The sequence below is a fragment of the Crinia signifera genome, chromosome 1, assembly GCF_055691185.1.
Source record: "Crinia signifera chromosome 1, ASM5569118v1, whole genome shotgun sequence".
NCBI lineage: Eukaryota > Metazoa > Chordata > Amphibia > Anura > Myobatrachidae > Crinia > Crinia signifera.
Window position 1 is genome coordinate 329,228,861 of NC_139217.1, and position 19,907 is coordinate 329,248,767.

General features: G+C 41.5%; 1 protein-coding gene across 2 annotated transcripts in view; it reads left to right on the forward strand.

The window, feature by feature from the left end:
• The first annotated feature begins 3,385 nt into the window (after positions 1-3,385).
• The window catches only part of SALL2 (spalt like transcription factor 2), a 35,066-nt gene continuing 18,544 nt past the window's right edge, over positions 3,386-19,907 (forward strand). The window contains exon 1 of one of the 2 annotated variants that reach the window (XM_083144810.1): positions 3,386-3,785. In XM_083144810.1, coding sequence (XP_083000936.1) covers positions 3,713-3,785 — 73 coding nt within the window. In that variant the 5' untranslated portion in view covers positions 3,386-3,712. The remainder of the gene's footprint in view (positions 3,786-19,907) is intronic. The other variant, XM_083144819.1, reaches the window with a different exon arrangement.

Sequence of the window (19,907 nt, forward strand, 5' to 3'; positions counted from 1 at the left end):
GGTAGAGGTACTAAGGCATCACATATTATGCCACTATAGTCCCTTCCTGTGATCTCACATTTCTACAAATATGTTTACAAGACAGAGGTTCTGACAAGGCTGAAACAAAGTACAGTAATCTTCTGAATTAGTTCAATGAACTATCAGAGAACAGGTTACTTAAATTGGGGGTTATATTTTATCGTAACTAATTAATTTGAATCAAAATGGAAATTTTCCTTTTGGGTAGAATCAGCCCTTACATAGAGTCATGAACAAATGTTTCAGAGGGAGAGACTGTAATTATCATTATAAAGCTGATAGTGAACAAGAAACTTCCAGTTGAGTATTGCATGTAAAATTTCTTTTTCCATCATATCTAAAGGGATGTACACACGCTTCGATCCGGCAGCCGGCGATAATGATTTGATATCAACGGCCGCCGAGACCCGGCATGTACCAACATCAACAGGGAGGGAGAGAGGGATGGTTGGCGCGTGGGGGGAGGGGGGATGCTGCATTCGATCTGCTAGATCGAAGCAGAAATAGACTTGCCAGGCAGGTCTATTTCTGCTTTCGATCCTGATGCAGTAGCGCATGCAGGGGGGTTTCTGAGTACCCAGAAACCCCCCCAGGAGTCTAAGGCCTACTGAAAGCTGAGGGTCCCCTCTTTCCATGGGTACAAGAATTTTAAAAATTGGTCCTTGGGAACCGGAGATATCTGACTTCAAAGCAGTGGTCCCATCCAAGCCTGTTAATTGCTCTTCCCAGTCAGATATTTCAGGTTCTGTCTGACATAAAGTTTTTCTGAGGGTATATTCCAAAAGCTGGGACTCTCCCCCTTTGAAGGACACTAGTAGCTTGTCTCTACTTTTCCCAGAACCAGAGATATTAGCCTTCCAGCAGCTGGTTATTGCTCCAGCTTCACACACCTTGTATGCAGTTTTATATACTCGTTGGCAGATTGCTCTGCCTCCTGAACTCTGATCCCCTAGTCCCCAGTACCATTTGGTAGGTGGGATTCTCTAGTTTTTAATTCCATTAAAGTCTAAGAAATCTATTTCCGGGAACTGGAGATATCTGCAGTCAAGCAAGCTGTCCTCCCACCAGAAAATTATGAATAATAAGCCCACTCCACTAAACACCCCTCCTCTGCATATTAAACATCCTCTACCACCCTGGAAGTTATGTATCAGGGCCCCTTCATTCAGCCCAATGCCCCCTTCTCCCACCCCATCTCCCACCATCTGAGCAGTAAAGGGGTAATTAGTGGAAATTACTGATCCAGGCCCTACATGCTGAGCGGTTGATATAATAAACCCCCTACCACCTGCGGGACATCAAAGCTTCCCCCACCCTTACCGATGGAGAATCGGTAGGGGCCCCAATACATTGTTATGCCCAGGGGCCTACACTGCTGTTGATGCCCCTGTATATATATGTATATATATATATTTTTTTTATTATTATTATTATTATTATTATTTATATACATTTGGTCTATCTATAATACTTTATACTGGGTCACCTAAGTGTCCATCTCCGTGCTTTGCTCCGCCCCTCTGGAAACCCCCTTCTGAAAATCCTGTGATGCCGAAGGGCCGAACATCAGGATCAATCTTATGCAGCTAAAAACTGTTCGATTCAGGGTCATTTTCAATTTGATTTGGACTATGTAGTCCAAATCGAATAAAAAATTACCAAGAATCTAAGCGTGTGTGCACAGCATTAGAGCAGCTGTAACTTTGCTAGAGTAAAGCTGTGTACACACTATACAATTTCAGCCTGAGACTATGGGCCAAATGTAATAGGGTGTGAGAATCAGAAAGTGAGAGATTTTGGGACAGTTTTCCCATTGTCTTATAGCGGCAATCATTTACATGGCAAAATCAACCTGTTTTTTTTTTGTTTGTTTGTTTTTTCAGTGTAAATGATTGCCGCTTTAAGAAAATGGGAAAACAATCCCAAAATCTCTCACTACTACATTTGGCCCTATATGTCCGATTTTGGGTCGCTGGCATGAGAATTGTTTGGTATGTACCACGGCCAATTGATAACTCATTGGATCCATGACCGATATAGCATTTGCTGCACAAATGGTCGGTCCTGCTGGAAAGATAACATGTGCCATTTGTGGTGTGTACAGAGATCGGCCTGATCCTGCTTACAAAAAAATGTCACCTCAAACATTTGAAGTCAGGGTGATTATATGAAATGAAGCAATTATCGTCTAGTGTGTACACTCCACATCTAGGCCTTTATTCAGATCTAATCGCAGTACACATTTGTTTGGAAAATGGGCAAAACCATGTGCACTGCAGGTGGGGCAGATGTAACATGTGTAGAGAGAGTTAGATTTGTGTGAGTTATTTTGTTTCTGTGCGGGGTAAATACTGGCTGCATTATTTTTACACTGCAATTTAGATTTCAGTTTCAACACACCCCACCCAAATTTAACTCTCTCTGCACATGTTACATCTGCCCCACCTGCAGTGCACATGGTTTTGCCCATTTTCCAAACAAATTTGTACTGCGATCAGAGCTGAATAAGAGCCCTAGTGTTATTGGGATCATTTTGATCGTTGGAATTTATCTAGTCATTGGCAAACCTGTCAGGTGCACCTACAGTAGCGTAACCCCTAAAAGTTTGCATATCCATAGTTGTCATTGGGGTAGGTGTATTAAGCCTTAACAAGAGATAAATGCAAGGATGATAAAAGAGATAAACGTCCAGCCAATCGCCTGCTAACTGCCATGTTACAGGCTGTCTTTGAAAAAAGTCAGTAAGGAGGTGATTGGCTGGACGTTTATCTCTCTTTATCAGCCTTGCATTTAACTCAATACATCTGCCCCATAGCTACCAAACCAAATACACACTTTGTATTTGCACGGTGTAAATCACACCGCAAATCACTAACCAGAATTCTCTCTGCATTAATCCAGATGTAACTTTATCTAACACAACAAAATCACAGTGACACATCTTGAACATTGTAAATACAATTCTTTGAAATGCATCGCTAGTGACATTGAGCAGAGAAATGTGGTAACTTCAAACAATTCCTACTAAATATATGAGAAATATATCTAACGTCTGCAAAGTCACTGAATCAGTAGCGATTTTGCCAGCTCTCCATCATATATGAAATAGCAATAATTATCCAAATTTCAACCAAGAAATAACATTTGGTGCTGAATGCCAGCCATAAAGCCGACTTGAAAAGCAACATTCTTCAAACTGTCCTTTTCTACTAAAAGCAAGGTGACACTGGGGGAGGGCTAGGCACCCATTTCACTGGGGCAATCAGTCAATTTCATGGAATTCTTGTCTTATTTGTCACAATAAGTGGGAGTTGGAAAAAGTAGGAGTGTCTGATCAGTAGCTGACCAACTGTGATGTGCCTGAGAGTTTGGGACAAGAGCCTCAGATAAAGCAAACACAGGGAGAGATTAAATATGCCACAGGCAGAGAGACAAAGAAAGTTCCTGCTACATTTGGAAGGTTGGATAGATAGATAGATAGATAGATAGATAGATAGATAGATAGATAGATAGATAGATAGATAGAGAGATTTAGGGATTGTTATAAGATTAGCTATGTTAAATGGCATCCAGTATTGAGGAGGAAAGGGGACAAAGAAGAAGAATCTAGCCCATTGTGAAGGAGCAGAGGAGATCGGATTCTGCACTTGTTCTGTGGAAGTGGTGTGTTAAGCACAAATCAGTGGTTGCAATGTCACGCAGGAAACAGAGGAAACCTCAGCAGCTCATCTCTGACTGTGACAACTCAACCTCTTCAGAGAATGGTAAGGACAGAGATGGGGCAACCACAGGGAGAGGAGAATATGTATGTGTGCTAGGTGTGCTAGCAGGGAATCATATGACTTCAGCTGTAACTCATCAGCAACTCCTTACGGGAAGGAGTATGTGAGTCTGTGTTTGAGACTGTGTGTGAGCCTGTGTGTGTGAGCCTGTGTGTGTGAGCCTGTGTGTGTGAGCCTGGTTTTCAAACAGTTGACCAAATTTCCACTAGCAAAAAGATTATATGTGGTTGTCTTTTATGTTTCTTATAATACGTATTACAGATAAATTAAAAGACAGCACTGCATTTATTAATATTTAATGCATAAATGCCCATAAGACTGTACGACACAGGCAGATGATCCATTAATTGCTAAAACAATTACATAATGCAAACTGCTTCTATGTTAAACGCAATCCAGCATGTGTATTGCATACCTGTAATATGGCTTTATATGATATACAGTAACTGGCGGTTCCTTTATAAACCACTGTCTTCTATTACAGCATAGCAGGATATTATTCATTCATGTTATATGAAGATAAGTCTATATGGGATATTTCAGGATAATAAATACAAATACTGTAAATATTAAGTAGAGCAATTATATCACTTTCCCAAGTGCAGGATAGGAAGACTACAACATAATATAATGGTGATGTAGGAATGTATGTGTGGTAACTCTTCTTGTATTAGAGGTATAGCATATTATCCCCAGGGTGTATAGCAATTAGGTGCATTGTACAAGCTGTGGTGATTCCTGTGTGTAGGCACAGTGAGGAACATTGCTGGTAAGGTTGCAGAACATTCCATGTGACTTTTCAGATCATCTGACTTAATTCAGCAAGTTTCATATAGGGAGTAAGGGAGTAAAAGCATGTCGTGAGCCTAAGGATGATACGCATACTGTCATGTTCAGAAGACATCGACTACACTAAACATGCTGGCAGATTTTTTCCTTTTTTTTTAATGATGTCCATGCTGGAAAGTTTCACAAGTCCTAAACATTATCTGACAAGTCATAAACTTAATATAATATAATACAATGAAATTAATATATTATCAGATAAATCATATTGTAGTGTATAATTTTTTTGAATAAGTTCATAAGAAGTTTTTTTTCATCACTGTTCATCGATGAATATTCTGCTAAACATATAACGATGATAATAATAATAATATTATATCTCATTTATATTGTGTCACAAGGGGTCCTGGGCACAGTGAGGACACAACAAGAAAAAAGTGTAACGGTACAGAACACAGCAAGAAATGAGCAGGGTTTAGAAACATTTCTGCAGCACTAGTCACAGTACCCAAGCAAGCAGTGGGGCGGCCGAACCCATAGGTTTGGTGAGGTTGTTGGCCGTTGGATGATAATGATGGTTTAAGAGAGAAAAAACGACAGGGGGGCAGAGAGACCTGTTTATAGGAGCTTACAATCTAAAGGGGAATGTTTTATTTATTAACACTTATTTATATAGCCCTAGGATATTTTATAGCCCATTCCAATTAGAATATATTTTTGTTGTGAAATTAAGTATTAATTATTAACTATAAAAACAGACTTGTTCTTACCTGTGTATCTTCACTATTACTAATACAAAACAAACCCCAGAAATACACTGATAAAGTACTATTTAGTCTGTGTTCACCATATCTACCGACATCCCATCTACACTCACCATATCTACCGACATCCCATCTACACTCACCATATCTACCGACATCCCATCTACACTCTCCGTGAAGAACTCATTCATGTATACATAGAAATGTTGCAGTCTTAAAGGTTTTGGTGGTTACGTCGGTAGAAAGTTGCCTTACAATCAGGTGCCGGTATTAATAGTTACCCGATGAGAAGTATTTGTAACTTTTCTCTGTACCAGAACCTCATGTAAAACTTGCAGTTGTCTGTTAATTTCAGCTTAAAAAATATGTTTATTTGTGTTTTATTTTTTCACTTAAAAAGCAAATTTACAAATATACCCAACAGTGTGTGCGTTTCTTTTCAGAATAATATTAATCTAAGCAGATGTTTATTTTAATGTAGAACTACTGGCATTCGCAGTGATGTAAGGGCAAATTAGTTTTCAAAAAGTAGAACAATACTTGTTTTATGCTGCAAACTCCTGGAGTTGTACACTCTAAAAACTGGGTTACGATCGATCATAACATGTCTGTAAAAGTTAAATTACCTATACTTCATCCATCTGCTATTTCTTGTGTAGGAACCCATGTTACATTTTTATTTACTTTTTTTTAAAAAGAGCGAAACAACTTGACACACAGGTAATTAAGAGATCTATTAAAACACAGTGCTAACTAAAAACAATAATATTAATAATTGTATTTATATAGTGCTTTTCTACAAAATTAAGTTACTTACAGGAACCATGAAAATACAGTGGTTTAGATTTTTGTAAAATACAGAATCTATGAATCTAATACATATGTGAGGCAGACATTTTGGGTCATCAATTCCTAGGATTATCCATTATACCCAGGTGAGGCAGCCATTTTAGGCACCCTACATAGGATTACAGTGCGCATAATAAGCAATGTCTTTAAGAGAGGACAAAACCATCATAACTATGCATTGTTAAATCTAGACATGATCTAGAACAGACAAGACAAGGCAGACATCTTGGGCGCACTAAATAGGTTAAAATGTGCAATACAAACAACATGGAGTAAATTTACTAAGATGGGAGTTCTATTAAAGATGGACTGTTGCACATTATCAACCAATCAGATTATACTTCTTATTTATTTAGCACCTTCTAGAAGATAATAGATAAAATGTGATTGGTTGCTATGGGAAACCTCCCATCTTCAATAGAATTCTCAATAAATTAAAATGACATGTCTAATATCAAGGGTAAAGTGAAAAATGATTAACTGAATCCTAATCGTATAATTTGTACAAGTTGCTCTACCCCTGTAGTACCAGGTGAGGCAGCCACCTAGGGAGCACTAAATAAGTCACAGTGGGCAATGTTAGCAATTCATAGAAGTGGAACAAGCAGTGAGGAACTACAGGGAATACAAAAGTACAGTAGGCCAAAGATATTGAGTGTAAGTGAGATTGGGAAGAAGGGGAACGAGCAAGAGATGGTAGAACAGAAGGTTCACGATGAAGCAACATTGAAGGAGATGGATAGTAGGGACACATGTAATAGGGTGTGAGAATTAGAAAGTGAGAGATTTTGGGAGAGTTTTCCCATTTTTTAAAGCTGCAATCATTTACACTAAAAACCAGGTTGATTTTGCCATGTGATTGCTGCTTTAAAAAAAAATTGGGAACGCTCTCCCAAAATCCCATAATGTATTGCAGATAGATATACATGGCAAAATCACATACTTCTGTGAGGGTATTCTCCCCTTCACTGATCGTCTTATGCTGGCAAGAAAGGGTAACAGAACAATGCGCTTGCGCACCAGCCTTTAAATTGAGGTCTATGGGAACGGCAGCAAGCTGCACTAAATAGGTGAGCAGATCCTTTACTTTCTGATGGTTCAAGGAACACACAATCTGTTTCATGCACAAAACTATTCAAAATATTTCATGAAATCGGCCGGATTCAGAGTTGATCACTGATGTGCGAATTTGCAATTCTTCCAGTTATTCAATGACTGTGCATGCAAACAGATCGTAGCACACATGCAACAGAAATAGTAAAAATATCTAAAAGCAATCCCCTCGCAGTTTGACAGGAAGTCAGCGTTTTAAGGGAGGGTATGTGAAGTCAGTGCTGGCCTCAAACAGCCTGTATGTGTTACAGAGTTCAATGGTGAGTGAATTGCATATGGTTGCGCAACAGGATAGAATACCTCCCAACTGTCCCGCTTATCGTGGGAACGTCCCAGTGTCCCGCGGCAGGGAGGCAGTTGGGAATCCCCCCTGTCACCCTGAATAGACGCTGTGCCCATGCACACAGCGTCTATTCCTGCAGCTGGAGGGGCCAGGGGCATCGCCAGTAGCTCATGGAGCTGCTGGGCATGCCCCCACAGTGGCGAAAACAGCCGCGTGGCCTCGCAGGGGAGCTGCGAGTATAGGCCATGCCCCCTTTCATTAGGCCCCACCCCAGAAAATTCCGGCGCACCTTCGACGCGCTTGTGGATGTCCCTCCTCCGGAGGGATGAAAGTTGGGAGGTATGGGATAGCAGATTGCTAAATTTTCACAATTCACTTGCAGATTTACACAGGGCGGTTTATTACTCTGTCTGGGCGGTGGCTGACTACTCACAGTCATCTGCAAATTTGCAGATGAGAGTTCAGGTCTGAATCAGGCCCTATGTGTATAAAGTGTATATGACACATAAATGCATTTTGTGGATACACTTGGGTCCCATTTCCAAAATATCTCATACGAAAACTCCAAAATACAGAAAAATTCAAAATACTTCTAATCCTAAGCATTTGGGGTATGGGAGGCTCAACCTGTATAAAACAATCGGAAATTTCGGAAAACATTTTTAGTGTAGACAAATAGGGGGAGTAAAATGATATTATTCTCCCTATGTTCTGCTACTGACACAGTTCTACAGATAGAGATATAACACCTTATGTATAGAAAATTGCCTTCCATTCTTCTATAATGCTGGATATAATTACAGGTTCTGAGGCATTTTACCTACAATAGTGGATTTTGGCAATTTGGAAACGCAGCCTTTGGCACTAATATGATTACATAGGACAACATATTAACTCTAATACAATTCACATGATTCTAATATGCTGAATGCAAGAGCATAAATTATGCTTCTTAGAACATCTAGATAATAGACGTGAAAGGCAGCTGACAAGAAAAGTAAGACGGACCAGGCAGGTGACCCTGTGATTGTACTTTGGGACAGGGCCACCATAACGTTCTGTTATTTGTCTTAACCCTTTGAGTGCCAACATCCGTGAGAGATGTGCAAAATATTCGCTAAAAATGCCAGTGTCACTTACATTTGTTATATAAATTCAAATAAAAAATGTTGTGTAAAAAAAAAAAAGATTATATTTCCTGTATAAGGTAAACATTACAGGTCATTCTGATAAATAAAAATGTTTGCTTGTCAATTTTCACACCTCTTTGGTCACATTCACTTGGCACTCAAAGAGTTATTAGACAGTTTTAGCAACTTTTGCAACTTTTGCTTTAAGTTATCGTAACAACAAAAACAAATACTTGTGTTATGTGTTTCCATGTTCATTTAGTTTTAATAAGATAATACAAAACTATTGTGACACAGACGGGTTTAAAATCTGCAAATTGAAGGTCTATGTAAGTGCATAGCCATTCATAAAAATGCATATATATATATATATATATATATATATATATATATATATATATATATATATATATAAATGCAGAGTGTTCCACACATATGTTTTTCAGGTGGTTTAGCATGACCCATCCATGCACTGATATGAGGGTGCCCATTCCTTATTCTATTCACCAACCTCTATAATTACAGTACTAGTAGCTTCCACTTCCATGAATCTCAAACACCAGTAGAAGTGGTGCAGGGACACGCACTATTCTTAGGCAGAATTGCAGACTTATTTGATTGTGTATCATTAAAGACTGTGCTATTTGTATAGTTACGAGTGTGGCATGTGGGCAGGGGTTAAAGTGAGGGAGAACGGGGTGGGACTGAGTTCCACCACCTTTAATGGTGAGTTGGAACATTTTAACCTCCACATTGGCCCTGCACAGTAATTCTCAAATAAAAGCATTCTAGATTGCAGGGGCATGCCAAAACCCCCACCACTGGCCCTGTCTGCCTAATGGGGGTAGGGGAGAGGAGGTAATTATGTGGCATAGAGAAATGGGAATTGGAAGTGGTTTTTCTCTGATAAGCAATCTGGTTTCATTTTTCCCAATATTCAAAACAGGAATGTTGTCAAATACCTAGAAGTCATTTACTTGTGCTATTAAAACATGTCCCTTTATTTTATATATGATGTTATTTTTAGTTAGTAATGCCTGGTGAGCTGTTTCTTCTTCCACTATAATAATCACTATGACTATTTACTCTCCAGGTTATTATTGGATGGTATGACTGGTGCCCCCCTGCAGTATAGTCATGCATGTGGCTATATTTATACTCTCCAGGTTATTATTGTAGCGTATGAATGGTGCCTCCTCCTGTAGCATAGTCATGTCTGTTACTGCCCAGGTTATTATTGTAGGGTATGATTGGTGCCTTCTGTCACATAGTCATGTGTGTAGCTATTTATTCTCCAGGTTATTGTTGTAGGGTATGATTGGTGCCTCCTGTAGCATAGTCATGTCTTTTACTGTCCAGGTTATTATTGTAGGGTATGATTGGTGCCTCCTGTAGCATAGTCATGTGTGTGGCTATTTATTCTCCAGGTTATTATTGTAGGGTATGATTGCTGCCTTCTGTAGCATAGTCATGTGTGTGGCTATTTATTCTCCAGGTTATTATTGTAGGGTATGATTGTTGCCTTCTGAAGCATAGACATGTATGTTAGTGTCCAGGTTATTATTGTAGGGTATGATCGGTGCCTCCTGTAGCATAGACATGTATGTTACTGTCCAGGCTATTATAGTAGGGAATGACTGGTTCCTCCTGCAGCATAGACGTGTATGTGGCTATTTATTCTATTGAATCTATGGGGAGAAATCTGTGATTTGATAAATTCCTGCAGTTCTTCCCAAAAGTCTGTATTTACTTTTAAAATATATGATTGTACATAATATGTATATTACTACATGTTAATATGATTTGTACTGTTTGTATGTACATTTTAAACTGTGCACATGGCTGTTGAAATCCAAAAACGTGTTAAAAACATTTTAAGAGGTTTTAAAGCTTATTATCAAAGACTCCCTGCAGCATGCTGCCTCCCTGCAGCCTACATAACAAATATGGTTTGGACATCACATAGATGTTTTGCAAACATTGATGTTGTACTCATGAATGCTGATAGGTTGATGTTTCTTGTCCTTGCTGTCGGGGAACATCTCCAACTAGGCAATCAGCAGTTCATGTTTTCTACTTTCACAATATATAAGTCACTGGTGTTATATGTGTATAGTGTATTTTGGACCTTATTCTGGTCCACATGCAATGCTGCGAAACTGGCAGCATTGCGTGTGAATGTAACACCGCCCGCCGCAGACACGGCCAGTGCGTGCATAAGTAAGACATCTCTCTGGTGTCTTACATTTGCATGCTCCCAGTACGGGAAGCGGGCGGGCAGCTGACATCCGCTGAAGTCAACTGTTCGCCGCCCCGCACCTGGGTCATTGATCAATTACCATGGAAACACCTAGTGTTTGCATGGGAATGCCCATGAAACGCTGGGTGTTCCCATGTGGGCATCCTCTCGCCGCCGAGAAAGTCGGCTCCTGATTGGCCGCTAGGCGGCCAATAGAATTCAGTCTGAGGAGAGGCGCCGAGTATGAAATATCTCAGCATCTCTCCTCAGCGCGATGCGGAGACAGCGGGGACCGGCGACAGCTTCAACATTACCTGGATTACGTCGGATCAAGAGAAGACTTCTTCAGCGCAGGACCAGGTGAGTAGGATTTCCTTCCACAGCTCCAACATGGATTTCTTCGGACCCGGACACCGCCATGGACCTGGAGGACGACACAGACCGTCGACATGGACCTGGAGGACGACGCGGACAGCCGACATGGACCTGGCGGACGACACAGGACATCAGGACCAGGGCTACCTACGGGATCAAGAAAGGTAAGTATCAGTATGTATGTAATGTGTGTATTAAACTTTTATTTTCATCGTGTCAGTGTGTTTATTGTACTATTTTTTTAACTGTGGAACTACAAGTGCCAGCGGGCCCTTTAATGCCCAGCAGGCTGGGACTTGTGGTTCTCCAAGTCCCAGCTTGCTGGGGAGGCTTGCTGGCACTTGTAGTGCCACAGTAAAAAACAATTGTTTCATCTTTTTTTTTACACCATAATCAGCCCGATGCCCACCGCCCAGGGGCATCGGGGACAGTACCAGGCTTCAGCCTGGTCAGGTAAGTCCTGGAGGGGGGGGACCCCTTCATTGGGGGGGTCCCCACTCCCCCAGGGCCCCTGGCCAGGCTGACTGGTCGGTAGGGATGAATGCTTTGGCCGGGGGGACTTGTATAAAAAGTCTCCCCCCGGCTGTGGCATTACCCTGCTGGCTGGTTTTGCCTGGGGCTGGTTCTTAAAATACGGGGGACCCCTAGTCATTTTGTCCCCCGTATTTTGGGAACCAGCCCCAGAGCAGGAGCCTGGGGCTGGTTGTTAAAAATCGGGGAACCCCTATTTGTCGGGTTCCCTGATTTTTAATTACCGGCTCCAGGCTCCGTCAGCCTGGTGCTGGTTTCGGCTGTGGGGGGACCCCACGCCGGTTTTTTTTTTAAATTTATTTATTTCTCTATTTTTTTTTACACTCTGCAGCCTGCACGGATCTGACTGATCCGTGCAGACTGCCTGTACGAATTCGTATTAGCAGCCGTATATATGTGCCGCTAATACGAATAGTTACACCATCGGAGGGTTACAAAGCAGTCGTATCTGACTGCTTTGTAATTTCCCCTCCGGAACACGACTTTGCATACGACTAAAACAGTCGTATGCAGCCGTAGGGGAAATACCAATATGAAAAACTAGGTTTTTCATATTGGTAAATTTCCCCCAATGTGTTTTAAATAGCTAAAACTAATTGATGAATGTGCCCCCTAAAGTGCTGTTCAATGTGATATAGTCTCCTGTTCTTGGTTTTACTGAGAGCAAAGTTAGGCTTGGAAGACCAAAAAAGACCATCTGTATATGTCGTCCAAGACTCAGGAGCCAATGTTTTCATTGTTAAACATTTATGATTAAGCATGCTTTTACATTGTTTTGAGGCATTAGCTATAATAAGGAATTGGTTAAACCCCTTATTATACCTTTCTATAACATGATCATCACTGCGAAAGCATGCAGATAATTGTCTTGTTTAACTATGCTTGCCTACTGGAGAGCAGATGCAGTGCTCTAGCGATGGAGTCAGGTTCTCACCTTATTAGGACAATTACGCCAAAATGCTACAATTCCCGTGTCCATGGGCAGGGTTCGAATTATGCAAATTGCATAATGTTAGCCTTGTCCAATCCATATAAACCAATGATCCTTGGTATTACCTCCCCAATCTGCCCACATCCCTAGGAAATGGTCAGAATGTGGGAGATCCACCCCCTCTTCTGGAGTCCTGAAATATTGTGAGTCTACTTAGAGGAGAGTAGGTAAATATGGCTTTATGGCCCAAACCATTGATATTTAGTAGCTGGTTTCATAATATTGACAGTCATGGTAACATTAATGTTTAGCATTCAATGTCCATCAAACATTTTAGTTTAGGCCAGGCATGTCCAAACTATGGCCCTCCAGCTATTTTGAAATTACAAGTCCCATCATGCCTTGCCACAGTTTTGTTATTAGGAAATACTAAAACTATGGCAAGGCATGCTGGGATGTGTAGTTTCACAACAGCTGGAGGGCCATAGTTTGGCCATGCCTGGTTTAGGCTGTTAATAAAGAATTAGCGACCATGGCAGCTGAGCAATTGTCAGCATTTCAATCACCCTGACTGGCAGTGATAAGAGTAGTATTACTCTTGACAAGGCCATTCATTTGTCTATCAACTTCTCAGATAATGCATGCATAGTGGAATTGGGCTTCTATTTCCAGTTTCACCCCCTCAGTTTCAAAAAGTCAACAATCAAGTTAGAAATACAATTGGGAACAAAATAGCTTTATTTTTGTAGTAAAGCTTTTTTCATCATAGGTACCCCTGCCTAATGCCATCCTGAGATGATGCTAGCAATTGGAGGACAACTGACCGGTAAAGGTGACGGTAAAGGCTAATATTGCTGCTTGAAAAGGTCAATCTGGATGTTAAACTCCGGGTCTCCGACCCTGCAAATGACCAGGGTCAGAGACCAGGAGTTTAAGATCCTTGATGACCTTTTCACACAGGCAAAAAACGTGTTGTAATAGAGCACATTTCCGGGTCTAAATTTTAGACCAGGAGATTTGCTCTCCTGTGTGAAGAGGGTCTGACAGCGGTGGCCAAATAACCCGGCGCTTCAAATTCTGGGTAATTGCCGATAATTGGCGGGTTATTCTGCCGCCACTGTGTGAAAGTAGTAATTCTGTGAACCAGGCTATTCAGTAGTCGCACCCGCGTCACCGGGCCATGAGGGGAATGTCCAGCGTTTTTATTGGAACGCCCATTAAAAGCTGGGCTGCTTGATGCAAAACTGTAAAAAAAAATCAATGTACAGTATAGAAACATAGAATGTATAGAAACATAGAATTTGATGGCAGATAAGAATGACCTGGCTCATCTAGTCTTCCCCTTTTTTAACCATATGGATAACTCAAACCACATTTGATCATTATTTCTTTGTAAGGATATCAATATGCCTATCCCAAGCATGTTTACATTGCTCTACTGTATTTGCCTCTACCACCTCCGTATTTGCCTCTACCACCTCTGATGGGGGTAATCACATTTTGGTACCTATGGAGATTTGGCCATAAACATACAACTAAGTCTCCTATAGGTTTCAAGTGAATGTCTCTTCTCCTACAAATAATGCAAATACATCAGGAGGTGTGGCTCTGTTGTGAGTACACAAATGGGCAAAATCGCTGTACACAAGTCATGCATATTACAGTGGCTGGAATGTATAGATAATAATGATAAAGTTGTATCTTTTTTTTTTAAGTACATACTAATAAACATGTCTGCAGCCTTCTTCATAAACAGGAATCACTTTTTTATTTTTATCAAGTGTTCAGTACACTAATAAATAATAATAATAATATTGCTAATAAATTGCAGCAGTTACAGATGTGTCTATTTAGCCTCATTATGGGCCAGATGTACTAAGCTTGAAAAGTGATAAAATGGAGAGTGATAAACCACCAGCCAATCAGCTCCTACCTGCCATGTCACAGGCTATGTTAGAAAATTGCATTTTATCACTATTCAAGGCTTTGTACATCTCACCCTATGCCACAAAGTGGGAGATGCCTGGTGTGAGTGAGCTATCAGGTCCTGTACAACTCCACTAGCGTGGGGTATTTTTTTTATTTTTGCTGAAATCACATGTTAGCCGCAGTGTGATGCGACTAGCATGCACTATTAGATTGCTGTTTCATTTTACATGTGGCACCTGCATATCTGTGTGTAGCATGGAAAAAAGCAACATCTGCTGCATCGGACTTGTAGCATGGAAAAAAGCCACATCCAATGCATCGTAGCACTTCGTATACAGATTTATAGACTAAGTTATGCACAGATATAAGTGTTACATATTAACAGGTATATGTGTTCAGTGGCAAATGCAGGAATTTTAGAGGGGTGTTTCCAAATGTAATCCAAAATCTCTCACTCTACAGCGCATTGAAGTAAGTACGGGAGTCTGGGGGAGCAGTAACAGCCCTGAAAATTGGTATTTTTATACATTGGATACATAGTACATTAATATTTAACAGTACAGAGGGTCTATAGTATAGACCAGTGTTTTTCAACCACTGTGCCTTGGAACACTAGTGTGCCTTGAGCTGTTCTCAAGTGTGCCTCCAGATCTAGAGATGCCCAAACTAGTTTACAGCCAGCACCAGTTCAAGTGTTATTTACTGGTCTCTTCTTTTCATGTATTTTATTTGTGTTACCTGTGGGGACCAGTGTGATTGCTTTTTTATATGGGGGCAATAGGTTTGTTTTTTTCCTGTGGGGGCCAATGTGTTTTGCCCTGTGGGGATCTCATGGTGTGCCTTGGCAATTTTAAAATCTTATTTAGTGTGCCGCAAGGTAAAAAGGTTGAAAATCACTGGTATAGACTGTTTCAAACATTTAAATAAGATAAGTGGTCAGGAAAAGGTTAAGCATGTCATAAATAAATACACAAACATAATAGAACCAGTACTGTAACCAGTACTGTAATCTCCCACTTCACGGTAAGGCTCCTGACTCTTCCTCTTGGCAGTTACTCTCTTGTCCAGTGCAGTATTTAAGGGCTCAGATCCACACATACAGTAAATGTAGTAGAAGAAGCTGGTACACTAGGCATGTTCAGCAGCTCTGCTCTGTACCTTAAAATAAATTATGTAGTGGCAGCTCTAATGATCATATTATATACCAGTGCTATTGTTGTCATAATTTAAGGCAACCTGAACACCCCCCCACCCACACACACACACACACACACACACACACACACACACACCCTTTGCCTATGGTAATGCATACCAGCACAGTCTCCTAGTGAGTCTACGCAATTGCATTATGACTAAGATACATTTTTAGCAGAAAAGACGACCAACATTAGCAGGAGCTGTTTGACACAATTGCAATAAAGATGTATGAGAAAACATCTGTATACTGTGCTTGCATATATCAGATTCAGTCATCATTAGCCTCCAACTTTCAGAACCGCAAGTCATCAGCCTCAATACAGGGGCAATGATGACTATTAGGTTGCCATCTTGGGATGTATTTATGTCAACACTCCCCTTACTGTACTATAGCTATGACTACACGCCCTTCCAACCCCCTACTCATGCCCCTTGGAGCAAGTAGCCATAAGTGCAAGAAACAGCCTGGTTGCAAAAGCAAAAAACATAATACTATCTACCAGGACCAGATTTACTGGTAGGAAACCATAGTTCCAGCAAATCTCAAGAGATCCATGGCCAGGCCCCCAAAAATCGAGTCCAGATTGGGGGGTCCCTGGAATGCTAGCTGCATGGGAGGGCCGAGTGATCCCCAGGCTGTTAGCTGCAGTGGAGTATCAGGCAGATCTGTCAAATGAAGCATTATTGGCCTTGGTGGGGTAGGATATTATAGGGGATCACTAAGGGCTAAGCTGGGGAGTAACTGGGGAACACCAGAACTCTCATTCACCATCTCCTCTCTGCCACTAAGTGGAAGTTTCAACCGGGAGCTCTAAGCCACAGTAGGATGCGCCACAATATTGTACAGTGTATGGGGGAGTGCCGATAAAATGACAGCCCACAATGGACAGGGATTTTGGAAGATGCGGTCCAGTTGGTTCTGTGGCCGGCCAGACCACAGTCCAGCCAGTCAGAAAGAAAAGGATCATGGGTACGGAAAACCCCTGACAATGAGCAGTAAAAGGAAGTAGGTCAGCTGCAAATCACGAGCACCCAAATAGGAAGCAGCCTCCCAGTCTAGTAAGTAAGAGGCTGACATGTGCAATGGGCATTATAGGGTGTGGCATATGTGTAAGGGACATTATGCTGTGTGCATAATGATAAGGGGAATTACAGTGAGTGGGATGTTGTACAAGCGGCATTACTGTGTGTGACATAATGTTTAAGGGGTATTATGGTATGTGGCATAATGTGTATGGGTACAGTATTATGGTTTATAGCACAAGTTTTAAGGGTCATTACATTGTATGGCATAATGTGGAAGGTGTATTTTGGTGTGAGGGATAATGTGTAAGATAACAATGAGAAATCTTACTCCGCACAGGACAAAGTGTGAATTTGCCACAGTCAAATAACCAACAATCATATATATTAATCCTTGTCACATAGGATGATTAGGTGCTGTTGGAGGTGCCCCCCGAGAAATCTAATAATCCGATACTCATAGATAGTGGCGGTTGACTGTAGAGGCAGTCCCCCACTGCAGGGAACGTACCCACTGTCCTCAGGTGTAATGGTTAGCAGTAACCATTACACCATCCGTGCTGCCCCAATTAAAAGTTGTTTTAACTAACTCATATCATTCATTGTAATAAAAGTGTGCCTCCCACAAAGAAATCTCTTTTGTGACGGTTTGCCTGCCCTTTACAGTCAACCGCCACTATCTATGAGTATCATAATGTGTAAGATGTATTATTGTGTGTGGCATAATGTAGTAAAAGGGGCATTACTAATAAGTAAATATTACTAATAATGTGAGGGGCATGAATCTGGTAAGAAATGAATTGTTTGAGGAAGGAGGTAAACCGATATTTTGCCGAGGGCCATGCAAGCTCTAAATCCAGCTCTGCTATGCACACTTAAAAGAAGAGGAAAGGTGCTGGGGGGGGGAAACCTACAACTTGCATTTTCAGTCTAGCCTGAATGAGATTCACTGTGTCCAAACAAGTTAATCTTATACTAAGCTTATACTGTCGAGCAATCAGGACGATGTAAGGAGGGATGACTCCCATTGAACTTAATTGCCTGTATACTGTAAAGATTTAATGAAGACTGAAATTATCACTGTTCTATCCTTTATTTGCATAACATTGGTTATTAGAGATGGACGTCTGGTTGGCTGTGCAGGATGGCTGATGAACGCCTATCATTTACAACTGCACTAGCTCGCAAATCAGACACACTGAGCAACATAGCCACTTTGTCCTTGCAATACAGAAAATCTTCCCAACATTGCTCCAGTGTGTACCCATCATTAGGAACCAAAATGCTAAGATGTTATATTTTATTAGATTTAATTTTTTGCACTCCCATGACCAACACTAAAAAAAACATGTGCAAACTTGCGACAGAGATAAAGGGGGGTATTCAATCCCAATCAAAATTTCCTGGCCACACAAAAAATCAGCAATTATGCGCCAATTAGTACTTAATCATGGGCGTTTTCACCCCTTTTTGAGTCCATTTTCTCTGATGCCATTTCACTATTTTATTTTGGGGGGGGTGAATCGGAATGCGCAAAAATGGACACAAAAACGTGCTAAAATGCAAATTTGTCGATCCACACGGTTTTCGCCAATGCTGGATTTTTTTTCAAATGGTCAAAAATTTTAGATTTTTCGCCTGGTAAAAAATATGCACGGGGTTGAATACCCCCAAACTGGAGAAGTTGCCAATAAGCTTCTAGCTATCATTTACTTAGCATAGTGATTAAAATGGCATTTAGAAGCTGTTTGGTTGCTATGGACAATTTTTCAATGGTATCTATTGGAAAGGATTGAGACCAGTGGCGTAACTATAGCACCGCAGCCCCCGCCACCGCGGGGGGCGCTGTGCATATGGGGGCGCCGGGGGCTGTGGTGCTATAGTTACACCTCCCCCCAATCCCCCGCAGGCTTACCTATTTCGCTGGTCCCGGCGGCTCCGTTCTTCTGCTGAGAACCACCACAAAATGGCCGCCCCCATATAGCACAGAGTTCTCTGAAACTGTCTGCTGTATGGGGGCGGCCATTTTGTGGTGGTCCTCAGCAGAAGAACGGAGCCGTCGGGACCAGCGCGAAAGGTAAGGCTGCGGGGGATTGGGGGGGTTTGAATGGGTGGCGGGGGGCGCCCAAAACGTAGCTACGCCGCTGATTGAGACATTTCCCCACAGGGTGTGGATCGCTTAGTTGACACATGAATAAGGCTGACATGCAGGGTGAAATTTAATAGGATGAGAGATTCAAAAAAGTAAGAGATTTGGTAAGAAATCTCCAGTTTTTTGAAAGCGGCAATCATTTACACTGCAAAACCAGTTTGATTTTCTCGTGTAAATGATTGCTGCTTTAAAAAAAACTGGAGATTTCTTACCAAATCTCTCACTTTTTGAATCTCTCATCCTATTAAATTTCACCCCCTATTTTTAATTTATCACATTACATTTTTAATACTGTTGAGATGTGATAATGGACATATGTACAAAGCAAATCTAATGCTGGGTACACACCAGGACGACTAGGGTCCGATCCCCTTAATCTAGATCCAATTCCGACCAATTGGATGTAGATTGTGTGGTGATTAGGCCCTTTTCTGTCCTGGTGTGGACCGATACCGATCTGATGCGCGGTCCCGCGGGTCGGTCGGTCGTTATGAGATCCTACCTGCTGCAGGTAGGATCTGAATGACGACCATACAGCCGGGTGCGGGTCGCCATTGGATCGGACCCGCTCACGGTGCACATCGTGAGCGGGTCGTGCCCCCCCGCGTCACCGTGGGTCGGACGAGACACTGACGACCCGCTCACGATGTGCATCGTGAGCGGGTCGTCGTGGTGTGTACCCTGCATAAGCCTGCTTCTCTGGTATCCAACAGAAAGTAGCACATACACTACTATAGAAGATGGCATTAGCTGTCAGGGTCAAGCTCTGAAATGGTTTGGTTACTCTCACAATTTAGCA